Consider the following 27,195-nt stretch of genomic DNA (forward strand, 5'->3'; position numbering starts at 1 on the left):
GTTACGGATGCTTTTGTTCACAGTTGCTCTGTCTGTTTTTATTCTTGCTGTCTCTAAAAATGCCAATGATCTTCTGACATCCAGTGATGGGACTGCGATGCTGAGCTAAAACTCATGGAAACATTTCTCTCTGCAAAGATCATCACTGATCTGAACTTTACCAAGGAATTTCATTCTAGCAAATCAAGCATTAAAAACTGCTATGGGACTCGTATAATCCAATAAACTATTAACAGATGATTGAGTTTGATTTGATACACATTTTTATCTATTTATATCAATAAGTATAAATGTAACTGCTTCTAATTTCATTTAACCCTGTAAAATCCATTTCCTCAAAACATTAATTTTTCTTAGAATTAAGATGTTTTTTAAACCCAGATAAAATACACACACACACACACACAATGTATTATTTTTTAAGGAGATGCACTGTAGATCGTATCCGTTATGATATGTTGGGTTTTTGGATACATTTTTGCTCACAAAAATGTTAGTTTAGATGTAAAATATTGAGATAAGTGTTCAGTAGAAAAGCATCTTATTTACCTAATGTCTCTAATTTGATCCACACATTTTTAACAAGGTTTAACTGTATTACAAAGAACTGGTTATCAATAAATTTTGCATTCTTTTAAATGCACCATGTACTCATTTAAAAAAACGAAAAACACAAAATGAGTTATTTTCACAATAAAGTTTTTGAAATTAGCAAAACCTTTTTAAAAGTGATTTTGAGATTTCACCAAAGCAGCGATTTTGAAACGATCAGGAAAATCCCTTCTACTGCCCCCCGTGGAATGATGATGCACTACAGGACAGAAGACGGACCAAGGTATATCCGAAGGGTTTTTAAGAAGAGTTTGATGGTGCTAATGAGATAGGGGTCTGAGAAATGCATGTATCAAGTATGATATGAATGGTGATATAGGGTTAACATTAGGAGCACTTCATGATTCTGTGTTTTTGTTCAGATGAGATTCCATTGATCAGAAAAGGACTTTAACAGTTTTATATGCTGATAAATAAAAATCTCTGTGTGCTTTTGTTTGCTTTACCCCGTCTCCAAGTAAGCTTTGCTGCTGCTGTGTACTGTAAACAGCCTTGTGGGGAGTGACCCTCCTACTATCAGCATCAGTAACTAAATTAATTCTTGGCATTCCCGTTCTCAGCAGTGCGAGGAACAAAGCTTAAGTCATTCGTCAAACAATAGCTTGATACAAATGAAAGACGTCACAGAAAGACCTCTGTCTGCAGCGGATGCTCTGTTCTCCACAGAGCCAGGATTCAACTGCAAAGCAACAAACATATTAAATAAATAAATATTTTTTAACCCCAACATTGTGGTGCAGGTGAAGTTGACCCTTTTTAAAGTCAACTCATTTGCAATGAAATGTTTGGCACCAAATGTTTCCTGCGTGTCTTAATAAGTGTTATCGACATGAAAAATGAAAGCGATTAAATTTCAAATATTTGGACTCCCCCTGCATTTTTATACGGCAAATAAGCTGTGCGGGTCAATGTGACCCAGCTGTAAACGAAGAGGCTAAGTGAGCCAGAAGTTTCAAACAGTTTTTGTTTCTGTGCAACTAGGAGACTATGTACTGCATATTTTCCTGTCTCACAAACAGACACAAGCTTTCCTTTTCTCTTAACCTTGTCCTAAAAATACTAAAATGCAGGTGTCATTATGACTGGATCCGTTCTGAAAGTTTAGAAACTACGTTTCAATCATGAATATGAAGTAGAAGGGAATACGTTTGAAGGGATATATCTTCCTCAGGTCATCCACGCAAAAGATTTGCATTAGAAATGGAGAAATATACTTTTAGTACAGAAAATCCTTCACAAAGAAACTAATTGAATGCTTTTTTTGTTGTTTTTTTGGGGGGGGGGTTGTGAAGGTGGTGGATTTAAATGCATTTACCTGCATTTTTGGGGGTCATCAACATTGAAAAGTTGTAATATGTCTTATATATGACATTTGAGTTAGGAATTTAATGTTGCATTTTATGGCCCACAGGCACTACCCACCCCCGCCCTGGTGACCCCCTTTCTACCCACCTTCACCGGCTGAAAGGCTGCCATATTGGATAACTAGTTTTTCCATCTATGGGATAAAGCTAAACCCCTGCAAGATGGGCCCAAGTCCAGGAATGTTGCACTTAATGCATTTTAGTTGTCAAGCATAGTCAACACATTACAACGGACTTGGGACTTTTATTCACATAATCAGATAGCTTTACCCTTGAAGTACATAGAACATATAATATCTCTATTTTGAAAAACTGTGGACTTGGGCCCCTTTTGAACTAACCAATTCAATTGATTGCAAATCTTTCACACAAGTTGGGCCTTCCCACTCGCCTGCAGTTCAACAGATGACTGTTTTCCTCTCCAAATGTGAGGGTTTCCCCATCAGCCAGCTGTTCAGGGCTCTGAATGAGTCACAAGGTATTTTTCTGGGTTGCTCCTCAAGATGTTCCTTTGTTTTGACAAATGTTAGCTCTTAGACCTCAGATGACTCACTCAAAAAAAAGGAAGCTAAAACAAGCCAACAAGTAGAAAAGTTATTCAAATTGCTTTGCTCCTTTTGGATTGAATATGGATCCAATTTTTGTAAAACTAGCTTTAAACAGCAAAACAAGCTGGCTTCTTTCTGCTCCAGCTTGTTTGGTCATGAGGACAGACGTTCATCTTAGTCAGGGAAATCTTGTTTCTTCAGGACTCTAATGTGATTAGTGTGCACGGTCCACTGGAGCACAGGCCAGTCCAGTCCAAGACACCCATTAGCAGTATTTCAGCCTCATTGAATCAGCAGTGGACAGCTGCTGCGTTCATTTGCATTCTATCTCATGATGCGTTTTTTACAGCTTTTTCTCCTTTTGCTCATCCAGGTAAGGTTCATGCATAAACAAAACATTATTTTACAACTTTATTAAAAAAACAAATGTTGCAAAATAACTTGTTTTAATTCCACGATATTTTCCAGTTTACAGTAGATGTTCAGAAAAGGATAAAACTTTTGCAGAAAAAGTCTCCAATGAAGAATAAAGGCTCTGCAAGAGCATAAATAAACTCTGGAAAAAGGTCAAATGTTCATGTATTGAAATATGGGTCATTTCCTCCACCACATGCTTGGGGTAATGCAAACCCTTTCCAAACAAAACTGATTATCATGGAAAAGTGTATTCATTTTTGTAATTTCATTTAAAAAAGCTTTATATATTAAAAGGATTCAGGACCCACTGTTGAAATGAATTCAAGTATTTATTATGTATTTCTTTGTTTGTTTGCTTTTACATATATTGGGGTTCCAGCTCATAAAACCCACAAAAACCAAACTTCTGAAAATTACACAGCTGTGGAGAAATCTACCCACATTTTCCAGGACATGAATGTTTTAAACTGAGTTTCATCAACTGATCATCTGCTAAACACAAAGCACCTGCACAGGTTCCCCTAGATGTCCTTAAACTGGTTCAATTGGGTTCAAAATGGAGAAGACTACAGACTTAACAACCAGCCAGAAGACCATCACTGACCAACTCCACAGTCTGGATGAGCCACTAAAGGTCCTATAGCTAAGGAGGCTGGCTGTTCACAGAGCTCTGTGTCCAAGCAGATCAACAGAAAGTCTAATGAAAGAGCAAAATGTGGCAGGAGAAGATGCAGCAGCAACAGAGGCAACTGTGGGCTTCATCGGATCATTAAAAGGACAAGATTGAAGAACCTGCAGACCTCCAGAAAGAGTGGAATGAGGTGGAAGAACACCCTAAAAAAACACCACATTCAGACACATTCAGGAGACGGACTACAACTGTCAGTTTCCTCTGGTCAAGAAACTTCTGAGCCTGTAACAAAGGAGGAAACGTCTCAACTGGACCAAGAAAGAAGGACTGGACTGTTGGACAGTGGTCCACGGTCCTGTTTTCTGATGAAAGGAAAGTGTGTCATTCCTTTGGGACTCAAGGTCTAAGGGTTTGGAGGAAGATCCAGTCTGAAATCTCCACAGTCCATCAGGATTTGGGCTGCAAGTCCAGCACTGGTGTTGGTAAAGTCTGCTTTCTTCAATCCCAAATCACTGCAACAGTCTAGCAGAATGTTCTGGAGGACTGCAGGAATCCTTCTGCTGAGGATCTGGATGGAGATTTCATCTTGCAGCAGGACCTGGTCTCTATCCAGACTGTTTTGAAAATACTTTATTTTCAGGAAATCAGGAAACTTTATTGTCATTTTATCATGATAAAATGAAATTAGGCTCTCTGGTCCCGGGCCAGCCGTTTACATTCAGACATAAATAAATATAGTATCAATAATGATATCAATGTGATATCAGTCTGTTACGGAGTATTGCCAGAAGTTTTTTCAATTGCACAGTATGTTATGTTAAGTATTGCATTTTGATTAATATGATGGGATCAGAATGAATCTATGTTCAATGAACGATTAATTTTTGGATGGAACTCTAGAAATGAATTCATTTTTCCATCATGTTCTCATTTTTTAGAAAAGGGTCTGTGTTTTAGTTAATACTGTTTGGGAATCATTACTTTATCTTACAATGTTTGGCAAAGTTATTTTGGACTTTACAAGAGCTCCATTACAAAGGTTCCTGTAGGTCAAAGCATTGTTTTCAAACTATTTGCATCCAGCAGATAGTTTTAGGTTGACTGTTGACCTCTGGGTCCCCACCGCCTGGGACTGTGTGGGAGGTCTGCATCTGTGGCCGTGTTGATGAAAGACAGAATGACAGACATTTACAGTGAGACGTTGTGACCGCTCGTCAAGTCTTTTTTGGGGAAAATAACTCTCACTTTGTGGGACTTTCGTTGCTGTATTACCATTTACATTTCTAAACTTGGTGTGTTTATCTCCAGATGGTAAGTAGGTAAAATTCTGCTGACATTTTGTTAAAAGCTGCATTAAGAGATGAACCAAATGGACAAATTTAAAGTAGAATTTTGATAATTTAACCCTAAATCTTGGAGAACACATGTATAAACAGACTGTCATGTGAGCGGGGCAATTAGATTTGTTTTGACTGTGTCATTTCACAGCTCTCTGTGGTTTGGAGCGTTCATCGTGTCATCACAGCAGCTTTGTGTCGTCCTGGGGAGTCGTTCCATGAAGACAGCTGCCCCACAAACCGGGCTAATAAAAGCTCTCTGAAGCTCCCCCTGGAGACAAACACAGTTACTTCAAGTGCAAAGAGCTGGAAAAGAAGTGTTTAAAGTGGAGGGAAAACGGACCTTTACGACTAAATCAAAAGGGTTTTTAGATGTAAATTAGGTGATTGTCACACTGACCTTTTTCAGAGGCTGCAAAACGACATCAGACATTCAAAAACAAATGTTCAAACAAGAGAAGGAGCATTTTTGACTATGTGCTTTCTGGCTACAGACACACGAATAGTTAGAAAAAATCAGATTGTTTTTTTGTTACTTTTTTGTCTTTTTTAAGACTCTTAGCTTTTTGTTTGTTTGTTTGTTTTTTTTAATTTTATTTTAGATCAACGTCCTACTTTATTTTAGTGTGTTTTCTCCATCCGTGTTTTATTGGTTTACGTTCCGGTAAATTTGTTTTTTGTTTGTATTTTTGGATTCAGGTATCATAAAAAATCATTCTGCGTCGACAAATATAAATGTTGTATAAGCAAAAAAAAAAAGTCTAAGTTAACTTATGTAGTGATTAATAAACAACACATGGTTTCTGTTTAATTATTTGAAGCGTTTTTGTCATCTTTCCATAAGTAACAACTTTTCCTGAGCTTTGTACAAGGAAATAAATAGAAGGAGCAGGAGCTGAAAGATGCTGTCAGGAGGGAATAATGGCTGAATTGGTACCACAGTAAATACTTAGAAATGCTCTGAGCTCCACAGCAGCTGCATCATATCCCAAACCAACACGCTTTTTTATTTTTTCAGCTCAAGCTCCCCACATGCCCATGTATGGTTACCCTGAACCATATAGACCCATAAAACTCCTTCAGCTTCTCCTTGTAACTATGGTGGATTTTTACTACCTTCACCGATCTGCTGCATAATAAGACTTTTATCCAATTTTATTGTTGCTGCAGTTCTTTAAGCAAAGGAAGTCCGTGGCGTGGACAGGATGACCTTTAAAATTTGGCAGCAGAAAAAGAGTCGCTGGTTTCTCTGATCCAGGTCTTGCTGTTCCTCTGGAGCGTCCTGCTCCTCCCAGACACAGACAGACAAACTGTTCAAACTGCCTCAACAGCAACAGCCTGCACACTTCTGCCTTTTTTGATCTTACATGATCGGAGCTCATTTCGAATTTAAATGTTGCCTGTACTTTTTAAGTAGATAATTCAAGAAAAGTTTAAAATGATTTTCTAAAAGTCGTCAAATTGATGTTATTTTTGCAATTATACATAGAAAAAATGTAGAAGTTATCTGCCTGTTCTAGAATTTACTAACTACTTTTTGAGTTTAAGATACTTCCGACACATTATAGTAAGAAATGCACGTTTTAATGCCAAAACTTTGTTTGTAGATTTTAAACTCACTGTGGAAAACATAGTTAATGCCTCACAAACTTTTCTTTTATTTTCATTTTAATCGACTGAAGGCATAGAAACAAAAAGACAACCTCAGTTCAAGCAATTTGTTGTATAATTTATATTAAAAGCATCTTAAAAACATTAGATTCCCTTCATAAAATGGATATCTGTGGTCAGAATCAAGTTTTCGGGTAAGCAAAGTCCCATGTCAAAGTTACCCGGAACTGCAGAGATGCAGCTTTATACAAAGGTATCAAAGCGATTTGAAAAGATGCTGGATGCCAGTCAGAGGTCACGGGCTGCTCCGAGCTCAGTTTGGCTGGCTGTTGATGTGTGAGCCACACTGGTAAGACTGCATGTCCTCCCCAATGAACTCTGACACTGTGGAGAAAAGGAAAAAATTACACTCACACAATTCAGGCAGATCTTTTACGCGTCTTTTAGCAAAAAACTCAAAATCTTAGTGATACTTAAGATACTAACTTTATCCGGATACTCAAACCTCTGAGTATCAGGTGACCTGATCAGACAAAAACAGACTGACAATAGAGCAGGACGTACAAATAGAAAGAGGGAAAATAAATAAAGACTGCAAAAGGAAGCTCGTTTAAATGCATTAGTTATCAATTATTCCTGTTAATGGAATTGTTTTTTCCTTTGGATTTATTTTCCTCATATAAACTGCAAAAACAGGCCCCTCAGAAATAAGTCAAAATTCTAACCACATTGGTAGATTTTCTTTAGAAAAAGCAAAACAAAATTTGCCAATGGGGTGAGAAAAAAAGTCTTCTCAACATTTCTTACTTAAATGAAAAAATTATTGTGACTAAGACACGTTTTCTTAAACTAGGATTGTTTTGCTTTCAAAAGCTTTCTTGCTAAGATTTTTTTTCCTGCAGGACAGAAAATGAGACGCTATTTCTTGAAGCAAAGGTATTTTCTCTTCATTTTTGGGTTGAGTGGATGATCAATTTATCAGCACTAATTCTCAGTGAATTTTAGTGTTTTTTTATTTTTCGTCAGAAATTAAATTTTTCTGGTGGCATAAATGGAAAAATGAAGAGCATGTGTCCAGATAAAACACCTTTTGAAGTCGTGAGAGGTCAAAGTTTCACTGTGTCTCCCTACACTTGTCTGTACATATAGATTACACATAAAGAATGTACTTCTTTACCTGAAACTAAAGGTGAACATGGAATAAACTGAAAAAAATCTATTTTTTCCTTTGAAAAAAACAAAAGTGTTTTTAAATGTTTAGGTTCTGAATAGAAAAAGTGAAACATAAAATAAAAGTACATATTCCATTTCTGACACATTGAAACATGTCTGGATGTCCGTCTGTAAAGCTGTCTCACCTTCTTCAAAGGTTAGGTGATGCATTGAGGTGGAGCTGCTGAACTCCTCGGGGTACTCCTGGATCTTGCCATCCCCCTCCCTCCCATGCCCCATTCCCAGCACCCTTACATGGGGGTCCCAGCCCTCGAAGTGGGAGTATGGGACTTGGCAGATGTCCTGATAAGGGTTGGGGTTTATTGGAGGGGAGGGACACACCTCCTGCGTATAGGCAGGGTAGTGAGGATAAGGCGAGGAGGGAACGGGGGGCAAGGGAGAGTTCGAGATGGGACTCCCCGTTGGGAAAGGACTGAGAGAAGAGGAGTGGGAGGGGGACGGCGAAGAGGACAGGTAAGGGGAGTCCAGCCATGGGGAGGGGGAGGGGGGCTGTGGGCCCCGGGGGTACAGGGGAGGGAGAAGATCGGTGAAGCCCAGCTCCAGGTTTTCAAAGCTGGGGTGACGCTCGGATAAGGCCCCCCTGGACCCGCCCGGTTCCTCTCCCAGAGCATCAGGTTTGGAGCAGTATTCCTCGTTGTAGCTCATGGTGGGGCATGGGGGGGAGTAGGTGGTGGGGTATGGGTGCAAATGGAAGCTGAGAGCTCCCTCATCAGTGAGGCTCCGGTCCATCCGGGGTGGAGCCCCCACAGAGCCGGACGTGCCCCCCTCCTGGGGCGGAGCGGAGGGGCGGGACAGCAGAGGATCCTCTTCGTTGAACATAACTGAGAGCAGAAAAATAACAGCATCACTATTTTACTATCAAGTTGTCTACGTAAAAAGCTAAAAACAACTTTTACAAACATCAACAAGAAAGATATTCAATAAAAACACAGTTATGTAACAACATGTTAAACTTGTCTTTCTGTGAAAATCATTTAAAATTTTAATTGTGGCAGATTTTTTTAACAAACACATGCATCAGAACACAAAGACAAAACATGAAAACATTTACTAAGTACAGAGCAAAAAATGAAATATAAGGTCATGAATTTCCTTTGATTTCCTTAAAGGTTTTATTTGTTTGAAATTCTATAAAAACATGTTTTTTTAAAAACACTAAAAAAAAACAATAACAAAATCGAATCAAACTTTATTTATATAGCACTTTTCCTATAAAAACATAACACAAAGTGCTTTACATTAAAACAAAACAAAATAAATAATATAAAAACAAATACGAAAATTAATAAAACTGATAATGATTGGAACCTCCCTCTCTGTGAATAGCTGCATAGCCAGCCAAATGCAGCATCACAGGGGGGGACCAGCCCCACCACAGGGGGGGACCAGCCCCACCACAGGGGGGGACCAGCCCCACCACAGGGGGGGACCCCTCCACCACAGTTAAGTGGTGATGCAGGTCCCCTTCTAGAGTGGCTGAACAGCAGCCGACCCAGAGGGAGAGGACCCAACTGAGGAAGCACCGGAAACAAAAAGGAAAATAAAAATGTGAACATACTGATAAAAGCAATAGAACATTGAAATAAGGTAAATGAAAGAAAATCATTAATAATCTTGTGTAAATTCATAAAACAAGATAATATGGATAAATCAATACATAAAAAAATACATAAATGTGTACACCTATAATTTCCATTTAAATTGATGTTGGTGAAATGAGTTAATTTTATTGTTGTTTTTTTTTGTAAGTATGCCATATGAAGTGACTGATGAATAAAAGCCACTGCAAGTGTGGCTTTGTTGACAGTTTATCTGTTGTGTCTGGTTTCCGTACAGGTTGCGGCTTCACTCACTGCGTGGAGAGCTGCACCGCTGCTTGCACTACCACTAAAATTGATTTGGTTTAGCAGTATCTTAGTGTCTCTGTTTGAGTCCTCAGTGTCATTATGTTCTGATCCACAGAGTTAACTTTAGACCAGGCATGTCCAAAGTCCGGCTGGTGGGCCAAATGCATTTCTATGAAATCTATGAAGATTTCTGAAACAGTGTTATATCTATTTTACATAATTACTAAGTAATTCATCTTTGTCATGTGATTTGTTGATCCTTAAGTATTCTCAATGATCTGAAGCTGTGTTGGTAAGGCGTAGATATCTGATAAAAAGTTATGAACCGGAAAATGATAAATTATGTAATGAAAATGGTTACAGCAGAACAGGGGAGGGGTTATATAAGTTGCTTCCTTTTACCCCCTTTCAAGCAATATTTGATATAATGTCTAATCATCCTAAGTTTGATACGTCTTTATGAATGTATAACTGATGATTGTATTTTGTGTGCTTTTTTCTTGCTTTGATTGCTTGAAATAAACCAAATCAAATCAAAATGGTGGGACTGTTGACTCACCGGGCAAATACTTGAAGCAGTGAGTGCTGCTGCGCTTCCTCTTGCCGTTGGAAACGTACAGATTGACGGATACAGGCCGACTGACAGAGAGGTCGCTGTATGCTGGAACCCGCACACACAAAAGACTCTGAAACGGCAAAGGAGTTCAAAGAAATACTGCATGGTTAGAGTGTGTGTGTGTGTGTGTGTTTGTAGTGGTGATGGTGATGGGGGGTCAACAAGTATGACTGCTGAATGTACTTCAGGATCACCTCATTACTGTTGTCCCGGTCAATGTAGGCCTCCTCCTCCCACTGTAATTTACCATCTGATAATGGAGACAGAGTTACATCAATGTCAAGTTCCAATTATTTTAAATTCATTTCTCTTCGTATTGAGAGCACATGCTCACTTTCAGTCCGAAGAAAAGTGAAGACCTTTCATTTGCCATCTCTGTTTTTGCTGATTACTGTGTGGAGCTATTTCCTCCCAAAAACATCTGCATTTTGCTCAATTTTGCATGATGAAAGTAGCTCGGATGAGGCTCGTTTCATTAAATAAACAGTAATCTAGATCAGGGGTCTCAAACTCAATTTACCTGGGGGCCACTGATGGCAGGGTCTAGCTGAGGGAGGGCCGCAACTTCAACACACACACACGCAACTAGTGAGTGTCTGAGAGCCAATAAATTTGTATGGAACATGTACTATACCATTACTATACTCTATTATTAACTGTTTTCTGCACAAAATTTACTTATAAAACTCTCATTCAAATAAAATATGTTAAAAAAATCAACAAGTAAATAAATCAGTAATACATTTCTGTTTATTTATTCTTCTATATCTGCTGTTTTCTCATTTAAACATCCTTATTAACACAGTTCAGTTAACACTGTTGAATTCTAACTATTAAACACTAAAGAAGACTTAAATTCTACAGTTCTGTAAATCCATCAATGGTTCTTCTGAACACGGCTTCTCTTGTCTTCTTCTCACTGATGGACACTTGGCAGCACTTCCTCCCAAACTGAGACCCTCAGTGTGGATGAAGATGATTTTCATTAAGTCTGGACTGGACTTATTGAAATTGAAGGTGGAGACGTCAGAGAGGATGTGCTCCCAATTCTGAGTCCGTGTTGAATTTTTTTTTTTTTAAGTTTACTCTTTAAACCACAAATCAGTAAAGGAGAAACAAAATTCAGTAACCATTTTTGGATTTTCTATCTTATGACTTTTTGCACATTTAAACTCTGGTTACAGGTTATTATAGAGCAGCCGGTCATCCACTCCCAAATTTTCTATAAAAAACGGATGGACTTTCATGTTGGTGACACTAAATATGTGCAGCCAAGATGCACAATAAGCGTGTTAGAGATCACCCAGGTGGACGAAACGCGGCAACAGATCACCTGGTGTGACTGATGTTTTTGCTTTTGCGCCATCATCACCTGTCAATCATCACAAAAATATTAGGAGAAAGGGACGGGAGCAGCAAGGCCCCAACCTGAGCGAACGCAGCTGGAAATGTAATGACTGCAAGCCGCAAATTGACTACAAAATACATTGTGGGAAATGTGTCCTGACTGTTTTTGTAGTTGAGTTAAAATACCTATTGATTAAAAAATGGCCACATATGTTACAAAACATTAAAATCAATATAAAAGATATAATAACAGATCATACTAAGGGGGAGAGGCCTATTGAAACTAAATTGAATTTTAAGGACAACTCCAAGTTCCTGTCCTCCTTCAGTCTCACTGCAGATTCCCACCCGCGCGCCTAGTCTCCCCAACGATCCAGGCGCGGCGCTGGTTCATCTCAAACACGTCTATCGTTGCATTTTCACACGTATTTTCAGTGTGTCTCAGATTAAATCGTGTTGTTTTCTCCCACGTGTCTAATTTTAGAGCCCCCTTAGGTGTCACGCATGTAGGTGTGGGACATTTTTCTCCGCAGCGACCCGACTCTCCTGCGGTAGCGGAGAGACCCGTTAGGTCGGGGTTGAACGCCGCCGCGCGCCTAACCTTAACCATAACCCTCCTCTGGCTCCATGCGACCCAGAAACAAGTTCAGCAACCACTGCATGGATTTACAAAAATTACGAGCGAATAAATACGTTCTAAAAAGGAAAGCAAGGAACTCCTTAATGTGGTTCGGGGAGGGGGCTGTCAGGTTTCTTGTCTTAAATGTTTTCCTGCTTTCAAGCCCGGTCAATGTCCCGCCCCCAAGAGTGATTTACCCCACTGTGATTGGTTGGTTGTCAGGTCCGCGAACACTGAAAAGGTGTCATTCACACAGACTGGCGGACCGCATTAACATTAAACTTTCATATTGAGGCGCGGGCCGCAAAATATCATCTTGGGGGCCGCAAATAGCCCGTGGGCCGCGAGTTTGAGACCCCTGCTTTAGATGTATCTCACCATTAAACGTGGCTGGTTGTCCTGTTTGGGGAATTCCTCAACAAAAGCTTGAACCCAACAGAAAGTCTCAAATTGCCAAACATCTCGCAAAGGGAAGCGCCATAATGACCATGAATTAATTACGTTTCCTTCAAATAAAAGGAGCTGCAATGTTTTGCTTTTCTCACTGTTATATGCTACATACATGCAGACTTTGAGTGCACATTTACCTGTACCTCTCTCCATGAAAAGGACTCTGGAGATGGGCAGGAAGTTGGTACCGCTCAGCAGTAGCTCCTCCCCTCCCTCCACAGAGCAGGCGGTAAGACTGACCGACTCAATGATGGGCAGCTCCTGTGCGGAACGCTGAGCTGCAGGGTGTGGAAATATACATTTACAAAAAAAGATTTTAAATAAAGTGTTTAAAAAAGCACATCTATCTGCCGTAAACAAAGATCACTCACAGCATTCGATGGGCAAGGAGGCGACCTGCAGGGCCAACAGTCGCCCAGCAGGGGCCACAGGCGCCGCTACAGGAAAATGGGTACGAAAGACCAGACGGACACGAGTGTTTTTCCTGCCGACGTCCGTCTCTCCTTTCCTCAGCTCAATGTCTGAGTTTCTCAGTTTGAGAATGCCGGCACAGTCAATCCTGGCACACACACATTCATTTATTCTGAGAGTTCATGAAGCAACTTTCTCTTCTGTGGATTGTTGCAAAATGTTTGTTTTGTCATCCATCCGATACTTGTCGTTCAATCTAGTGAAAAAGCACCTTATTATAAGAAATTGTTCTATTTTGATTTTTACTTGGTAAAATGTTCAAATAAAAAGCCTTGATTCAGGGAACAGGAGCAGCTACTCAGAACCATTTGTTCTGTGAAAACCAGGTGCACAGCTCAACAATAGTTTCAGATTTCATTGAAATTCTTGTTTATCACTGCAAACATCAAAAGAACATGTTCACATCAGGAAGAAAAGGTCTTTTTGCTTTAAAGTTGGTTCGAATGTAGGAGTCATTTACTTAAAAACGAGAAACTATAGGAAAAAGTTTCTGGAAAACTATTTTTCTAAATCATTTTGGGGAGTTAAGCAGTGATTGGTGGTTGAGAAAGGTAAAAAAGTCAGGTTTTGATTTAAAAACTAAACCATCTAAACTGTAAAATGAATTTGCTAAAACTCAGTTGCTAAATGAGTTTTAGCAGAAAGAAGAAAACCAAGTCAGTGCAATTACAGACACTAGAATTAACTTTAATATTTGAGTAAATGACGACAGTTTTAAAAGGAGAAGACGTTTGTTCTGATGGATGCAGGTTCCTCAGATGTTTGCTCTTGTTTCTTCACTCACAGTGCAGTCATGTTGTTCTCAGGACTGAGCGGGATGTCCAGCAGTTTGGTCCCCGCCTGGATGCTCTCGTGACTTGCAGTGCCGACCATTTTTCCCGTCACCCTGCAGGCAGAGAAACACCTGAAGTTCAAGGAAGCTGAATCCAGCTCAGTCTTACACTTCGGTATCAATGGATTCCATCAGCTCACAGTGCTCCGTCTTCTTGGATTGTCTAGAAGGAGCAATAGAAAGTGCTCCACTCCATTGTTCTGCTGGGAGACGTCAGAACTCGTGTGTGTGCTGTGACAGGGACACCTGAAAGGATGTGATCCCAGATATGGCATCTCTAATCAAAACTGCTGTTTTATAATGGAACTTCTGTTCTTGTCATGAACACCATGAATGAGAAAAAGGGTCTCCATTCGTCCACGTGGACCAAGACACCCAAAGCAGGAGGTCAGAGATCGACTTTGTGTTTGTGTATTACACATTAGACTCCAGCAGGGATGTTGCTGTTTATATTTGTTAGGGACAGAAATCGTAGGTGCAGTCTGGACCCGGGGGGCGTCTGGTTTGGGGACTGTGATGGTTTTCCCTCTCCAGGTTGTTGGAGAGCTCCTGTCCCAAGAATCTTTGAGGTGTTGCTCAAGAGTGAGGGATAGATGGACAGGGGGTTAGGTGTAGCAGCAGCAGTAATGCAGGTGCCGTATGAAACCGTTGCATTTAAGAAAGAGTTCAACCAAAAGGCCTGGATTTGTTGGTTAGTTCTTACCCTCATCTGTGTTCATGAGCTTTGGGTCATGACTGAACCGAGATGAGAGAGCAAGAAGCTGAAATGAGTTTCCTCCACAGGGATGCTGGCCAGTGCCTTTTCCATAAAATGAGGAGCTCAGAGTACAGCCACTGCTCCTCCACATCAAGAGAAGCCATTGACGTGGCTCGGGCATTTGGGATCAATTGCAACCAGGATGTCTCCTTGGAGACAAACCCCAAGCATGTCCTGCCAGGATGAGACCCAGGTGAGGACATAGTCTCTGGAATGACCTGGAAGTACCCTGGAGTTTCTTCAACAGAACTGGTGGAAGAGGTTTGAGCATCTCTGCATAGACAGCAGCCCCTACATGAGTAGAAATGAATCACTGGATTTATGGATGGAAGGATGGATGGAATATTTCATCAGTCACTAAAGATTTTATTGTTTCAAATATCTACAAAAACACGTTTCTATTGTTTCTTTTTTGTTTTTGCCCTGAATCGTTCAGGAAGACAAAAGACCCCGACAGCGTGTGGATGTGACAACAAGAAAGTGATAATGATCACTTGGCTTGGATTGTTCTCCGATTGGCTTTAGACTTTCCGCTGAATGCCTGCTGCATTTTAAAACATGAACAGATAATCCTCCTAAATTAACGTTGATCTCTAAAACTTTCTCTTAAACTTCCACAGTTTTGTGCCTTTTCTTGCAGATTATTTTGGGTCTTCCAATAAAATTTCTAAGCTATTTTAGTATCACTGTTTGAGCTATGAGTTTTTCTTTCTTACTTTTTTTTTTGGTGAAGATTACATTCTGGAAGGATTTTGGAAACCCCTTATCAGCAGCAAATGTTAAATTTTCTATCGGTTGGCACTTCCATGAAGGGACGCCATCCATAACCTTGGATTTGGGAATGGCTGCTTGAACGTGCATTGCTGAGGGCGGCTAGATTGCAGCTTCATGCTGTCTCTAGTTAATGTCCCTCTCCATAGCATAACTGCTTGTTGTCTTAAAGTTAAAGGAATCTGAGCAGGATTTACATAAATTAGGGTCTAGATGTTAAAATAAGTCAAGAAATTAGTTTAAAATACATTTAAAAACATTGCTATCATAATATCAAAAGGCTGCACAAAAAGAACCAGTGTAAAACATTTTCTGCAGGAAAAGTCAAGGCATCAGAGGAGAGGTTGTGTCCCAGCATTCAAATGGGACACAACCTAAATGAAGGTTGCACTTCATTTAGGAAGCCATCCAAGTGTTTTTTGGTTACCTTCCACATGAAAAGATGCCTGAAGATTAAAGAAAGAAACATGATGGCAATCGTACCTGTGTATCTGATAGAATGGATGTGGCCTGATGGAGCGGTCGTCAGCTGTTCCAACGAAAACCTGCAGCGAGAGCGGCTTCCTCTCTGTGTATCCACACAGCTGTGCAGAGAGACACACAGAGAGGACAGGAATCAAACTGCGAGGAGGCCAACAGCACGGGGACACGACATGTGACTCTGCTTCCAAACCATGAGCACAACCTCTGAAATGTCAGTTCATCTAAAGTTCCACCTAAATCTGAAAAATATTACCTTTGGCTCAACTTCAAAAGCACCTGTCATCATCAGTCTTTTATCATCTCTGTCTGACCTTCACAACAGGATGTCCCGTTGGTGACGCTTTGACCGCCCCTCTGCTGCCCTCTGTCTCATAGTGAGCTCGGTGGTGGGGGCGCGGCTGCACCTCGATCCGGAGCTCGTACTGATCAAACTGGGACGGGAGAGGCCAGTCAAGAGGAGGAAGGGCGTTGGACCTGTGCAGAGATGAACTGGGTTATAGCTGCAACATCTTTGAACAAATCTGTCAAAACATTTGATTTGACATTTGATATGAAAGCAGGTTTGCAAAAGCAATGCAAAAAATAATGAACCGAGTGCTGGCATATGTGTGACGAAGAAGCAACAAAAAAATAAATCTACAAGATGCAAAACAATGAAATATTCCTAGCTGGAAGTGAAGCTGCAGCGCTCTTCCTTCAGCTTTACAGCGAGTTTTTAAACTTTGAAGAACAATGTAAAAGATAAGCATTTGTGCCTGATTCTAGCATTGAATTTTTGTCCTTGACATCTATTGGAGTCATAACAAACCCAAAAAAAAGCTCCTATTGTTAGATCTATGGTCCATCCTCTGTTTGAAGTGAACTTTTTACACTTCAGATGCTCCTTTAAAAGAATTTAAAAAAAACTTTTGTTCCTCTAACAATATAAACGTCTTCAATGTAGTGTTTGTTGGAGTCCAAACTATGGACTCAGAAAGTCTAAACAATTTCAAGTCTGAGCCTTTGGTTTTCAGAGGGAGTGTCTTTTGGGTCATTTTTCTGTCCTCACACATGGACATTGTTTTGGGTTCATGTTCTGATTTCAGCTCAGATCTAGTCATTGTAGTAGCATTCTTTCTCTGCCACTAAGGTTAGACAGTGAAGATGCAGTTTCTTAAATCTGAACTGTTTTCCCCAAAAGTGGAAAAGAAAAACTTCACTGAAACAAACCCATTTGTGTAAAGTTCAGTTTGAACCCATTTTTACTGATTATTTTCCTGTAATGGTGGTCCCATGGTGCACATATCTTACTACAAATGTAAGGGAAAAGTTATATTAAAAATGTCTTCTTTTGGTTGGTTTTGAAGGGTCTGACTCTTTTCTTCCAAACCACAAAGTTGAGCAGAAAATAGCAGAAGTGGACCGCTGGATTCTACAATCATCCACGCTCTTGGTGGCTCCTTTGTCTCAAAAAAACATATTTTTTGCATTTCCATATACACTTTAAAAGTTGGAGTTTCCTCAAAATAAGCACTTGTTGTCATAAATGTTTGAATATGTTTTAGAGTTTTCTGGTCTACTTTAGGTCGAGCTTCTAATAAGGTGGATTTTTTCTGCTTTTAATCTTAAAAATAGTTTTTTTTTCTCTTGCCTGAACAGGGGGCTGTGAGCACTGGCTCTGGTTCTGCCCCAGGCCAGGGCAGGGGGCACAGAGAGGTAATCCATGCCCAGAGAAAGAGGCTCTCTCCTGGTCTGCTGGGTCTCTGGCAGGGGGCCGGGCGAGCTGTGGCCTGGAGCCTGCTCTTTATCCACCTCCCTCGGGGACAACTGGAATTTAAAAAAAAAAGAAAGAACAATCTTGTAATTATCTTGCCAGTATCAATAGAATGGATCAATATTGCTTGAAAAACTCCCATCTCACCTGTTCCAGGGACTTCTTCCTGGTTTTCTGAGGGATGCTCAGTTCACAGCTGGTGGTTGGACCTTGTGAGTGAGAGGTGAGGTCTCCACCCTCCAGATTGCACCCCTGCAGTTCCTCAGAGTAACTTCCTCTCCGTGACGTGCAAGGAGAAGCCAGCGGAGAGTTTCTTCGTTTCTTCCCCCCAGGTGACGTAGGCCTGGTAGATGGAGACAACCCGAAACTGATGGTGGTCTCATTAAGCTCCTCGTCCTCCACCAGCAGGGAGTCGCAGCTGGAGGCAGGGCTAAGCCATCCTCTGGAGGAGGGACTGGAGGCAGGACTGGGGCTGAGGGAGCCCGGGCATCTGTCCCGGTAGGTGAAGGGGTCCAGCAGGGGGAGGTAGAGGCGCTCTCTGTCCCACACTCCACTGTTGCCCATGTCCCAGTATCTGGGAATTGTGGGTGCAGGTTCATCTTCAGGTGAAATGGTGGTGATTTGAATGCTGGGACACTCAACCACTCGAGACTCAGATACCTGGAGGGAGGATGGGAGCTTTCAACAGAACCTCCTAAAAACAGCCAGCTTCTGTTTTTTAACCACAACAACGCAATCTCACCAAGTCAGCATTGAAAAGCATCCCGGAGTTTGTCAAGCCAACAGTCCTTTCCACGTGAGCAATAAAACTCACTCACTGTGAAGTTTACAGCATCAAACATCTACCACTAACACAAGGCAGAGTTTCAGAAGAAGTTGCATTTACACAAATAAGAAAGGAAGTGGCTGACAACTCTGTACGGATCTCAAACAAGCTCCAAATTCCCTGAAGGTTCATTTTCATTCCCCTCTTCTTCCTCAATGGTTTGGATGGGATATCTCATCGTTTTGACCTGGAAGCAGGATGTGTGTGTTTTTGCTTGTTAAACTCTGTTTTTTGGTCTCCAAAGAGTCTTAAGGAAAACAATTGGAGTAGTTCCTAATTAACTGTGTGCTAACCAAGCAGCCTCTAAAAATGGGTTTAGATGTTAAACGCAGAGAAGGAAGGAGCAGCTTCACTGGAATTATGGGGGTTGGAGTCCATTTATAATTAGAATGATCTGTTTGCTCCAATGCTTTTAGTTTTGCTCAAGGTCATTCATTGGATGATGACAAGCATCTTGGACCTAAAAATAGTCCAAATGAAGAACCATTCAAGTTAACGTGAAACCTTTTCATTAAGTCTGATCTAAAAAATGTCAGTGAGCCTACATGCTTACACTCTTCATTTGGGGTTTTTCCTTTAGTATGGCAAATGTGATTAATATTTAGACTGAATGTGAAAAATGTTATGCCCCAGAATTCACATATACAAAAGGTTTTAGCAAGATCCCCACCATCAGTGATGACATGTTTTACACACTTAGAATCTATGTGAGACTTTAATAGATGATCTATTTAGGAACATCAAGCTGGAAGACTCAGGGAAAATGTCAAGAAGTTATTTCAAATCCCTACGTTTTGTGAACAGCCGAACTTGCTTTTTTGTATGAAAAAACATGTTTTTTCTTATGATAATGAGACCTTGAGATGGTTGGCTGAAAATTGGATTTTCATCGGTGATCACCACATATCTGCTTGTAGATTCTGCTCAGGAACGACCCTTTCACTTAATGCAGTGAGAAATTGCTCCATATTGACGTAGCTGGATCAGAGATAAAGAGATAAACAACAGACTAACAGACTGCATGGATCGCTGAACTGCAGCCGCCTGCGCAGCTGCATCCGAGCCAACATTCTCCTCAAATGACGATGACTGATTTGGACGTTGCTTATGACCAACAACATCAGCACAGTCTCCGCCTAAATTATCCCACAACCAAAGTAATCAAATTATGAATTGATCCGTTCTTCTAGAGTTTGACATTTTCTATGACAACCTGCTTTGTTTTGTTGAAGATTATAGTAAAATGAAAAAAGTATATATTTTGTTATCACAACATAACAAAACTTATCTTATAAAAACGACATCTTTTATCTCGTTATCCCTCTCATGATAACGTGATAGTAGATGTTGTTTTTAAGAGAAAATGACCACAAAAAAAAAGAAAAGTAAGCCGTTCACGGCTTCTGTGCTGTTGTTTTTTTCTACAAAAACAAAAGCAGTTTTTTTTTAGATAAATATATTTCGAGCTAAATAGAATTTGTAGTTTGAGCAGAAACAGAAGTATCGTCCTCTCATTTTACACAAATGGTTAGAACGTTGCTCAAAATTAATTGTTTAAAATTAAACAATATCAGGAGGAAACTTGCAATAAAAGGTGATTTTACTATATTACAGCCACACTACAAAAACAGGGCCCCTAGAAATAAACAAAAAATTCTTTAAATTGGCAAAAAAAATCTGTCAATGGGCTAAAAAAAATTTCTTACTTTCTTAAGAACAACCAAACAAGGAGCAACTCATTCAAACTCTCAATGCAACTCACACATTATGTGCAGGTAATAAAAATAGGAATTTAGCAGGCGGGTTTTGCTAAATGCTCATCTTACCTTCACAGAGCGTGCCGGCAGGCTCTCATAGGTCCCACTGAATTCTCTGATGGGGGCCCGTCGTGGAGGGGGGGAATGCATCCCCGCCCGCTGACTGGATGAGAGGGGTGGGCTGGGAATGTTGATTGACTGTCCAGCATGAGAGGCAGCAAGGTGGTTGTCTCTAACTGGAAAAAAACACACATATGTTTGTGGGTGAGCTAGAGAACATTCTGTATGTTTCCTGTTAAATAAATAACACCCCAAAAAAGTTCTCTTTTGTTCATTTTCATTGTATAATACACACTTCCACAGGAAGTGGAATGTAAATTCCAAAAGCTCACCAGAGCTACTGGAAAAATCTCTCTTTTCTGAGTCCTTTTACATCACATGTTGTGGGTGTTTGTGACTTCCAAATTGTGTTTTCATAACCGCTGGATGAAAGCACAGGGAACCTGGTGGGTTTCTTTCCCTCAAATAGCATGAGAAGAGTTCATTAAATGGTGATCAAAATATTGTAAACAGAATTCCTGGTCAAAAAAATTCATTTTTTTAGCATGATCTTGCCTTTTTCATTTGTTTCCCATTAGTTTTCCTTGATTTAGAATAATTGTTACCATATGGAAAAGTAACATTCTGAACCTTTTTTGTAAGAAAGCCAACACGCTGTGGTTAGATTATTTGTTTCAATGCTGTAATCTGGAGATCAGCAAAGAGAGCTCATTTTTGCAGGTTAACGTGTCCTTTTTTCCCTTTACTTAAAGGAAAAAACTAAAACAAAATCTGGTTTTCAGAAGATTGCATTACTGTCGAAAATGAGAGGGATTTAGCCACTGACACCTGATTTTAGCTGTTACTGATCGAATACACTGTTAAAAAGTCACGATTAGGAAGTAAAAATGTAAAGTTTTTCTTTATGACTTGTGTCCATCAGTGACTTAGCACGCTTCATCCCTGTTAGACGTGGTTTTACATGCAAAGGTCCCTGATAAAGCAGGCATAGAACACCCCGGACAGGTCAAAGGGTCATATACATAAGCAATCACGCTCACTCCTAGGAGGTAATTAATTGAGCAACTGATAACGCAGATGTTTTAAAAGTGGGAGGAAAGAGAAGAAACAGCACTAACCACCAAGTACTTCTGTTCAATAACTAATTGTAATGTAACAAAACGATAAAGTCAAACAAAGTGCTGTTTTTTTTTTATCCAATGAAAATGGTGGTTTTGGTGTTTTTAACCTGTTCTTCAAGAATTTCTCCGATGATTTCTTACAGTTTTGAGGCAGATACCAGCTCAGACGATGAAAAAAAAGACGTACATGGATCTGTTTGTCCACATCAGAATAGAGCGGAGCAGGGAGCTCCTGGCCCACCGATTGTAGCTTCATTTCACCATCATTTCATCAAGGTGATCATTTGAGAACATTTTCTCATTCACAAAGATGCTACAAGCTTCTTTTTTCAACAGCATGTTTGTCTGCTCCTGTTTCAAAACAGTTGGAAATCATAAAATATTTAGAAATTCAGTTATAGGCTTTTTTTTTTTGTCCGCCATCATCAGAAAAATACCACAAGCACATGTTAAAAACAACATTTTCATCTGAGTGGGTCTTTAACGCCAGAAACACTTTGACTATGCAGCAGAACAATGGTTGAACAACACCTGCCATCATCTCTGAGTTTCTCAGCTCATTCGCTAAGCTAGAACAACGATTACAAGACCACAATACTGCCAGAAGCAAACAGCACATGTAAATTATTCTTTAGATCCAAAGGGCAAAGGTGACCTGTTGGTAAATCCATGGGGTTGGTTCAAGAAGGACAATGCCCAAAGTGTGAGCTCCTACAGTGAAGCTGCTCAGATTGACCTTTGGTTGTACTGAAAAGCCTCCAGGTGTCAAGCACAATAAGGAGTCCTTGAAAAGAACTGCGCACTCAGAGGGCTGTGCAAATAAAAATAAAGCTTCAAACAACTAGTCTCATTCACAAAGATCTATTTTGTTTGTACAAAATGTGCCAACCTCCGTCTACATAGGCTTTAACACGTGTATGCAGGAGGAATCCACGCGCTCAGCGGCACAATAGAAATGTAACTGTCAGTCCTCATGTTGTGTCATTAACACCCGGAAGAAACCAGAGGAGCAAACAGAGAAAACACAAAAATACTGTTTTTAGAAAAGTTTCAGTTCTACATTTAAAGTATTCAACAACGTCAACTTTCAACAAGAAATGAAACAAAAACCAGTGGAAAAGGGAAAAAAAGTCTAATTTTTATTAAAACACATGCGAACTCCATGCAAGACCAACTCTGACTATTTCCACTCATTTGTCCTTATTTATCTTCTCTGAGTCCGCTGTCAAGTTTTGAATAAAAATCACAACCAGATCTTGGAGACCCAAACCTCATCACAGTAAGAAACACACACTGAGATGCCAATATTTATGGCTACAAAGAAGTGTTTTTTACAACACAAAGTTCTTAACTTTACCCAGAAACCTCAGGACACAACCCAACCAGACCACAGCATTTCCCCTGTGCTGCCAGCACGCTTCCACACCAAGCCAAACAGAAGTTCCTCTGCAACAACAGAGGTTTCATCCGATCTCTGTCGCTCTGCAGTAGCAGTGAAACCATGCACGCAAACTTTTGGGGCAACGCCGACGCACAACACAAACCGCTAACAAATTACGAGTGGGGGTAAAAAATCTCCTCAACTGTTTCCTGGCAAAAAAAAATATTTCCAAGTGATTAAAGCAGCAGAGCTGAACCAACTCCACCAAGACTTCACTTTTTTATGTCTTTTTTTTTGCATTAAACAACTATGTAGAAGTGTGTGTGAGCAGAGGACTTTATGAGCCCTGAACGCTTACCAAACACTTATTGAACACAATAAAAAGCTAATCCAGAATCCAACAAATGTCCTGAACTGACCTCAGAATCGAAGGAAAAAGGTGCAGCGCCAGCTCTGCCTGAGCCCCACAAAAGATAAACCTGACATAGAATGAGTTTAGTGATTACAAGTTCATTTTATGGTAAATGGCATATACTTATTTAGCGCCTTTCTTCCTACAAGGACAAAGCGCTTTACAGTCACAGACCCATTCACCCAGTCACACACACATTCACTCACACATTCACACACTGGTGGCGGCTCCGCTGACAAACACAGGCGCCCGCCTACCACCAGAGGCAAGGTGGGGTTCAGTGTCTTGCCCAAGGACACTTTGACTCATGGGCGTGCAAGGCGGGAATCGAACCTGCAATCTTACGATCATGGGTCGACTGCCCTACCGCTGCACCACGGCCGCCCTATTTTATTGATAAATAGGGCCTCTTGCTTGTTTAAAATTGTGCATTAATAATAAGTTAACGAACTGCCAATGAAACAAAGACTTAGACAGATTCTACCTTTGTTTCCTTTGCAAACCTAGCTGTCTAACTTCTGAGCCAACTTTGTTCATTGCAGATTTGACCACATCTCTGTCTGGATTTTGACTGTTGTCAATTATTGTAACGATAAAATTTGAAACTCTCCAATCATCCTTGTGTTTTTAAAGGGCCTATGCCATTCAGAATAATGTTTTTTTTTTAGCTTTTAAATGTATTATAATGTTCATTCATCACCAAAAACAACCCCAAAGTGGCATTTTGATCCATTCACGCACTCCTGAGCTTTCCTTTAAAACCCAATTCTCTGAGCACCAGCCCCTCCCAACCCACAAAAAGGAGGGGGTCACATTGTGACATCAAGTGAGGAACAGCCCCTTCCAGGAAGAGACTATGCTGCAAGCACCGCCCCCAAGCTAACACCCACTTTCTCAGTGGAGCTAGCAGAGATCGACAGAAACGCTTTCGTTTTCTATACACAATATGTTCATCCATCTTCGCAAAAGTTTGGATGTTGTTTGTTTTTGTGAGTGAAACACACACATGCTGCTAAGGCCGGCTCTAGGATGACGTCATGAAATGGGCGTGACCCACAAGGAGCTAAAGGCGGAGCCTCAGAGATTGAGTCATCTTACTTCCATGAAGGAAAAAACCATGAAAATAACTCATATTTAATTTAAATCAAATGTGTTTTGTGTGCCAAAGGTATTATCATGTACGTGGATATTATTTACTATAAAAAGCTTAAGAATAGCATGGTATAGGCCCTTTAATGTTACCATAGCAACAGCTTAAAAGTGAAATAAGGAACCCCTTTCGAAAAATGAATTCTGTCATGAAAGTTTGTTAACTTAAATAAATCTAACATTAACACTTTTTTCTTATTTCAAGAGAACTTTAAAGATTTTTACTCCTCCAGAACTACATAATCAAAAGTGTTGTCATGGCAACAGACTTAATAAATAACCCATAACCTTTCTTAAATGCAGAATACATTAAAAAAAACGAAGCACATGGACTTCTAGAACATTAAATACTGATTTTGAATAAGTATTCAGTATTTAAGTATTTACTGTGTAAAAGATCTCGGAAGTAGAAGATGCCAACATTTTGACTTTCATGTACGATGTGAAATCCCTGTTTCATTAAAATGGTTTTCATTGATGCTCTTCTCCTGAAACTTTAAAAAGAAAAAAGGATGTCAACTTTTTTCATACCTGTTAAAAACTGAAGGAACATTAAAAAAATGATTAGATAAAAATAGAAACGGAGCAACCCTCTGAACAAAACAAGAAGTTTCTCTATTGTTAAGGAGTTTGGGGAAAGTTCCCCTCGTGCGTCCAACACAGCACGTGATGCAGATGGATAAAGTTTGGACAGCTGGAGACAGAAATCTGAAATGTCACCAAAGACCACCTGCTATGATGTTTAGAAACACGGAAATGTTTCTTATCTGAAATGAAGTCTTCTTCTCACGCAGTGAGGCTTTCGTGATCATGAAAGCCAGCATAGTATGTGCAATACCAGCATGCGCAACCAAAACTGCAGAGTGGAATAGGTGCGCGTCTGTGAGGGTCAGAAATGAGGGACGGGGGCGTGTTTTTGGTGATGCGTTCAGTGCGCAAAGCTGGGGTTCCTTCCCAGATGGCAGCTGTTAGCTTTGCTCACACGCACAGCTGATTAGAAACACATTGAGTCTGCGGCTGCACGCACGCATGCCCGAGCGCACACGTGCAAACAAGAATACAGTGAGAAATGCTCGCAGATGCATACCACACTGAGAACAAACACACAATCAAAATTCAAATACGGAAACAGGCACGCAAACACTTAAACACAAACGCGCAGCTCGCACGCAAAGCTTCCCGGGTGACCTGGAGGGTCACTACTACAAAGTGTATCCACGTTTTTAAAATCTGGACTGACCCAGACTGTTGTTGCTGCTGGACGAGTCCAAATGCAGCAGCGCGGTGTCACTTTCTTCGCCGGCAGCGGCGCTCTCCGGTGCGGCTGCGCGCGCAGGAGATGACCCCTGGCTGCGCCGCTGCGGCGGATCCTCCTCAAAGACCAGCTTGAACTCAAACTCGCCTTCCTCCCATCCCGAGCCCGGCGCGGCCCCCATCGCCCCCCGGCAGCGCGAGCGGGACTCAGAAAAAGCAATCCAACCTGATCTCCTTTACAGGCGGACGCAGCGATGGTTGCGTCCTCGGTGCGCTAAAAACAGAAAAATTCAACTTGAAGTAAAGTTTGCCCAAACTTTTGTTCTCCTTCTTTCTTTGTATTCCCAACTGAAGCAGATAAATTCCTCTTTTTCTGCCGTTTCTTCTTGCTTAACCTGATTTATAGCGGTCCAGATCAAATCTTTGCGCAGGAGAAACGCACAAAGCAGCTCCAAAAGCTCCAAAAAGGCTGGACCTCCCGCTCTAGTTCCTTGGGTTTCTGCATAGCTCCTTCTGCTTTTTCTGCCCGGCTCACGACAGGGAGAAGGGGGGAAAGTTTATCAAATATTTTTCTCGTCCTTTACCCTTAATTGCCCATGGGTGGGTTTCCCATCGCCGGTTGGTCGGTTATTCCTTCCCCATAGGACCGTAAACGCGTCAGTCAAGAATCCCCCCTGCCCAACCTCCAGCCTCCATCTCCTCGGCCCCCTCCAGGCTCACTCCAAAAGTTCCTTTAAAAGCCACATTCACATCCATTAATGCAGCAGGCAAATGTGGCTCAGTTCTTGTTTGTTTTGGATCATCCCAATACGACTTTTCTGAAGTTTTTCAGCACTAAGAGGATCTTCATGTCTGCTTGATTCAAAGTTTGAAGCAGTGGAATTTTTGTTCCACCTCTGAACTTCTCCTGTCTCAAACTTTCAGACCGACCACCATGAAGGCAATGGGACTGCCACTTAGTGAACATAACTTGGTCTATTTCCTGTCCGCCTTTTTTTTGGGCTGTCATTCTCCCCTCTTTGCCCCTTCTTTTTGCCCTCCCCTTCCCTCAATCCTCTCTTCTCCCCTCCCTCTTCTTCCTCTCAACCAAAGATCTGTTTCTCATTATCCTCTGCAGTCTGCTCTCTGTCTGAGTCAGGAGATGAAAAACTTAAATAAACACACTCACCCTGCGCCCCCTCCCCTCTTTTCTGTCCTCCTTCCTCCTCTGGTTCTCACAATTATCAGGGGCCTGGTATACTGGTGTGTAACTGCATGGGGGCCTGTCCCGCTGTCTGTCATCCTCTTGGGCTTGTGTGGGCAGGCCTTTGGATCCTGGACGGATCTCATGATGTTGCAGTGTGATTAGTGAGAGGGGAAAAGTGCTACCAACAAGGCAAGAATTTCTAAAGCCCTCGGGGGGATTTGTTAGGCTCTGTAAACTACCACCAACGCGGAATCCCAAAAGTATACAAAGGCATTAACATTTGACAGTGGAAACTCCTTCTTCCTAAGAAAAATAATGTAAGGACGGCCAAAGAGAGGACTGGTTGGTGG

The 27,195-nt window shown here is 40.9% G+C and overlaps 1 protein-coding gene across 3 annotated transcripts; it reads right to left on the minus strand.

Moving 5' to 3' along the window:
* Positions 1-6,617: 6,617 nt before the first annotated feature.
* On the minus strand, positions 6,618-26,554 carry nfatc4 (nuclear factor of activated T cells 4). Of its 3 annotated transcripts, none has more exons than XM_023965389.1 (13): positions 25,646-26,554; positions 20,352-20,518; positions 17,847-18,359; positions 17,577-17,752; positions 16,258-16,420; positions 15,947-16,047; positions 13,888-13,989; positions 13,004-13,191; positions 12,776-12,910; positions 10,411-10,466; positions 10,160-10,286; positions 7,879-8,574; positions 6,618-6,904 (listed from the first exon to the last, which is right to left on the minus strand). In XM_023965389.1, the coding sequence occupies exons 1-13, from the start codon at positions 25,839-25,841 to the stop codon at positions 6,834-6,836; spliced, it is 2,691 nt and encodes an 896-aa protein (XP_023821157.1). In that variant the 5' UTR covers positions 25,842-26,554; the 3' UTR covers positions 6,618-6,833. The 3 variants fall into 3 exon arrangements, with proteins under 3 accessions (XP_023821157.1, XP_023821156.1, XP_023821158.1); XM_023965388.1 differs by having other exon boundaries at positions 12,770-12,910; positions 25,646-26,553; XM_023965390.1 differs by lacking the exon at positions 25,646-26,554 and adding an exon at positions 25,136-25,244 and having other exon boundaries at positions 12,770-12,910.
* Positions 26,555-27,195: the final 641 nt, after the last annotated feature.

The sequence above is a fragment of the Oryzias latipes genome, chromosome 17, assembly GCF_002234675.1.
Source record: "Oryzias latipes chromosome 17, ASM223467v1".
NCBI lineage: Eukaryota > Metazoa > Chordata > Actinopteri > Beloniformes > Adrianichthyidae > Oryzias > Oryzias latipes.

Excerpts from the sequence above, each read along its gene's own strand:
- nfatc4 (XM_023965388.1), bottom strand. The coding sequence starts at position 25,841 with ATGGGGGCCGCGCCGGGCTCGGGATGGGAGGAAGGCGAGTTTGAGTTC. Across the intron at positions 17,753-17,846 it reads GGAAGAAGTCCCTGGAACAG|TTGTCCCCGAGGGAGGTGGA; the intron begins GTGAGATGGGAG and ends TTTAAATTCCAG. Across the intron at positions 12,911-13,003 it reads CTCCTTGCCCATCGAATGCT|CTCAGCGTTCCGCACAGGAG; the intron begins GTGAGTGATCTT and ends CACACCCTGCAG.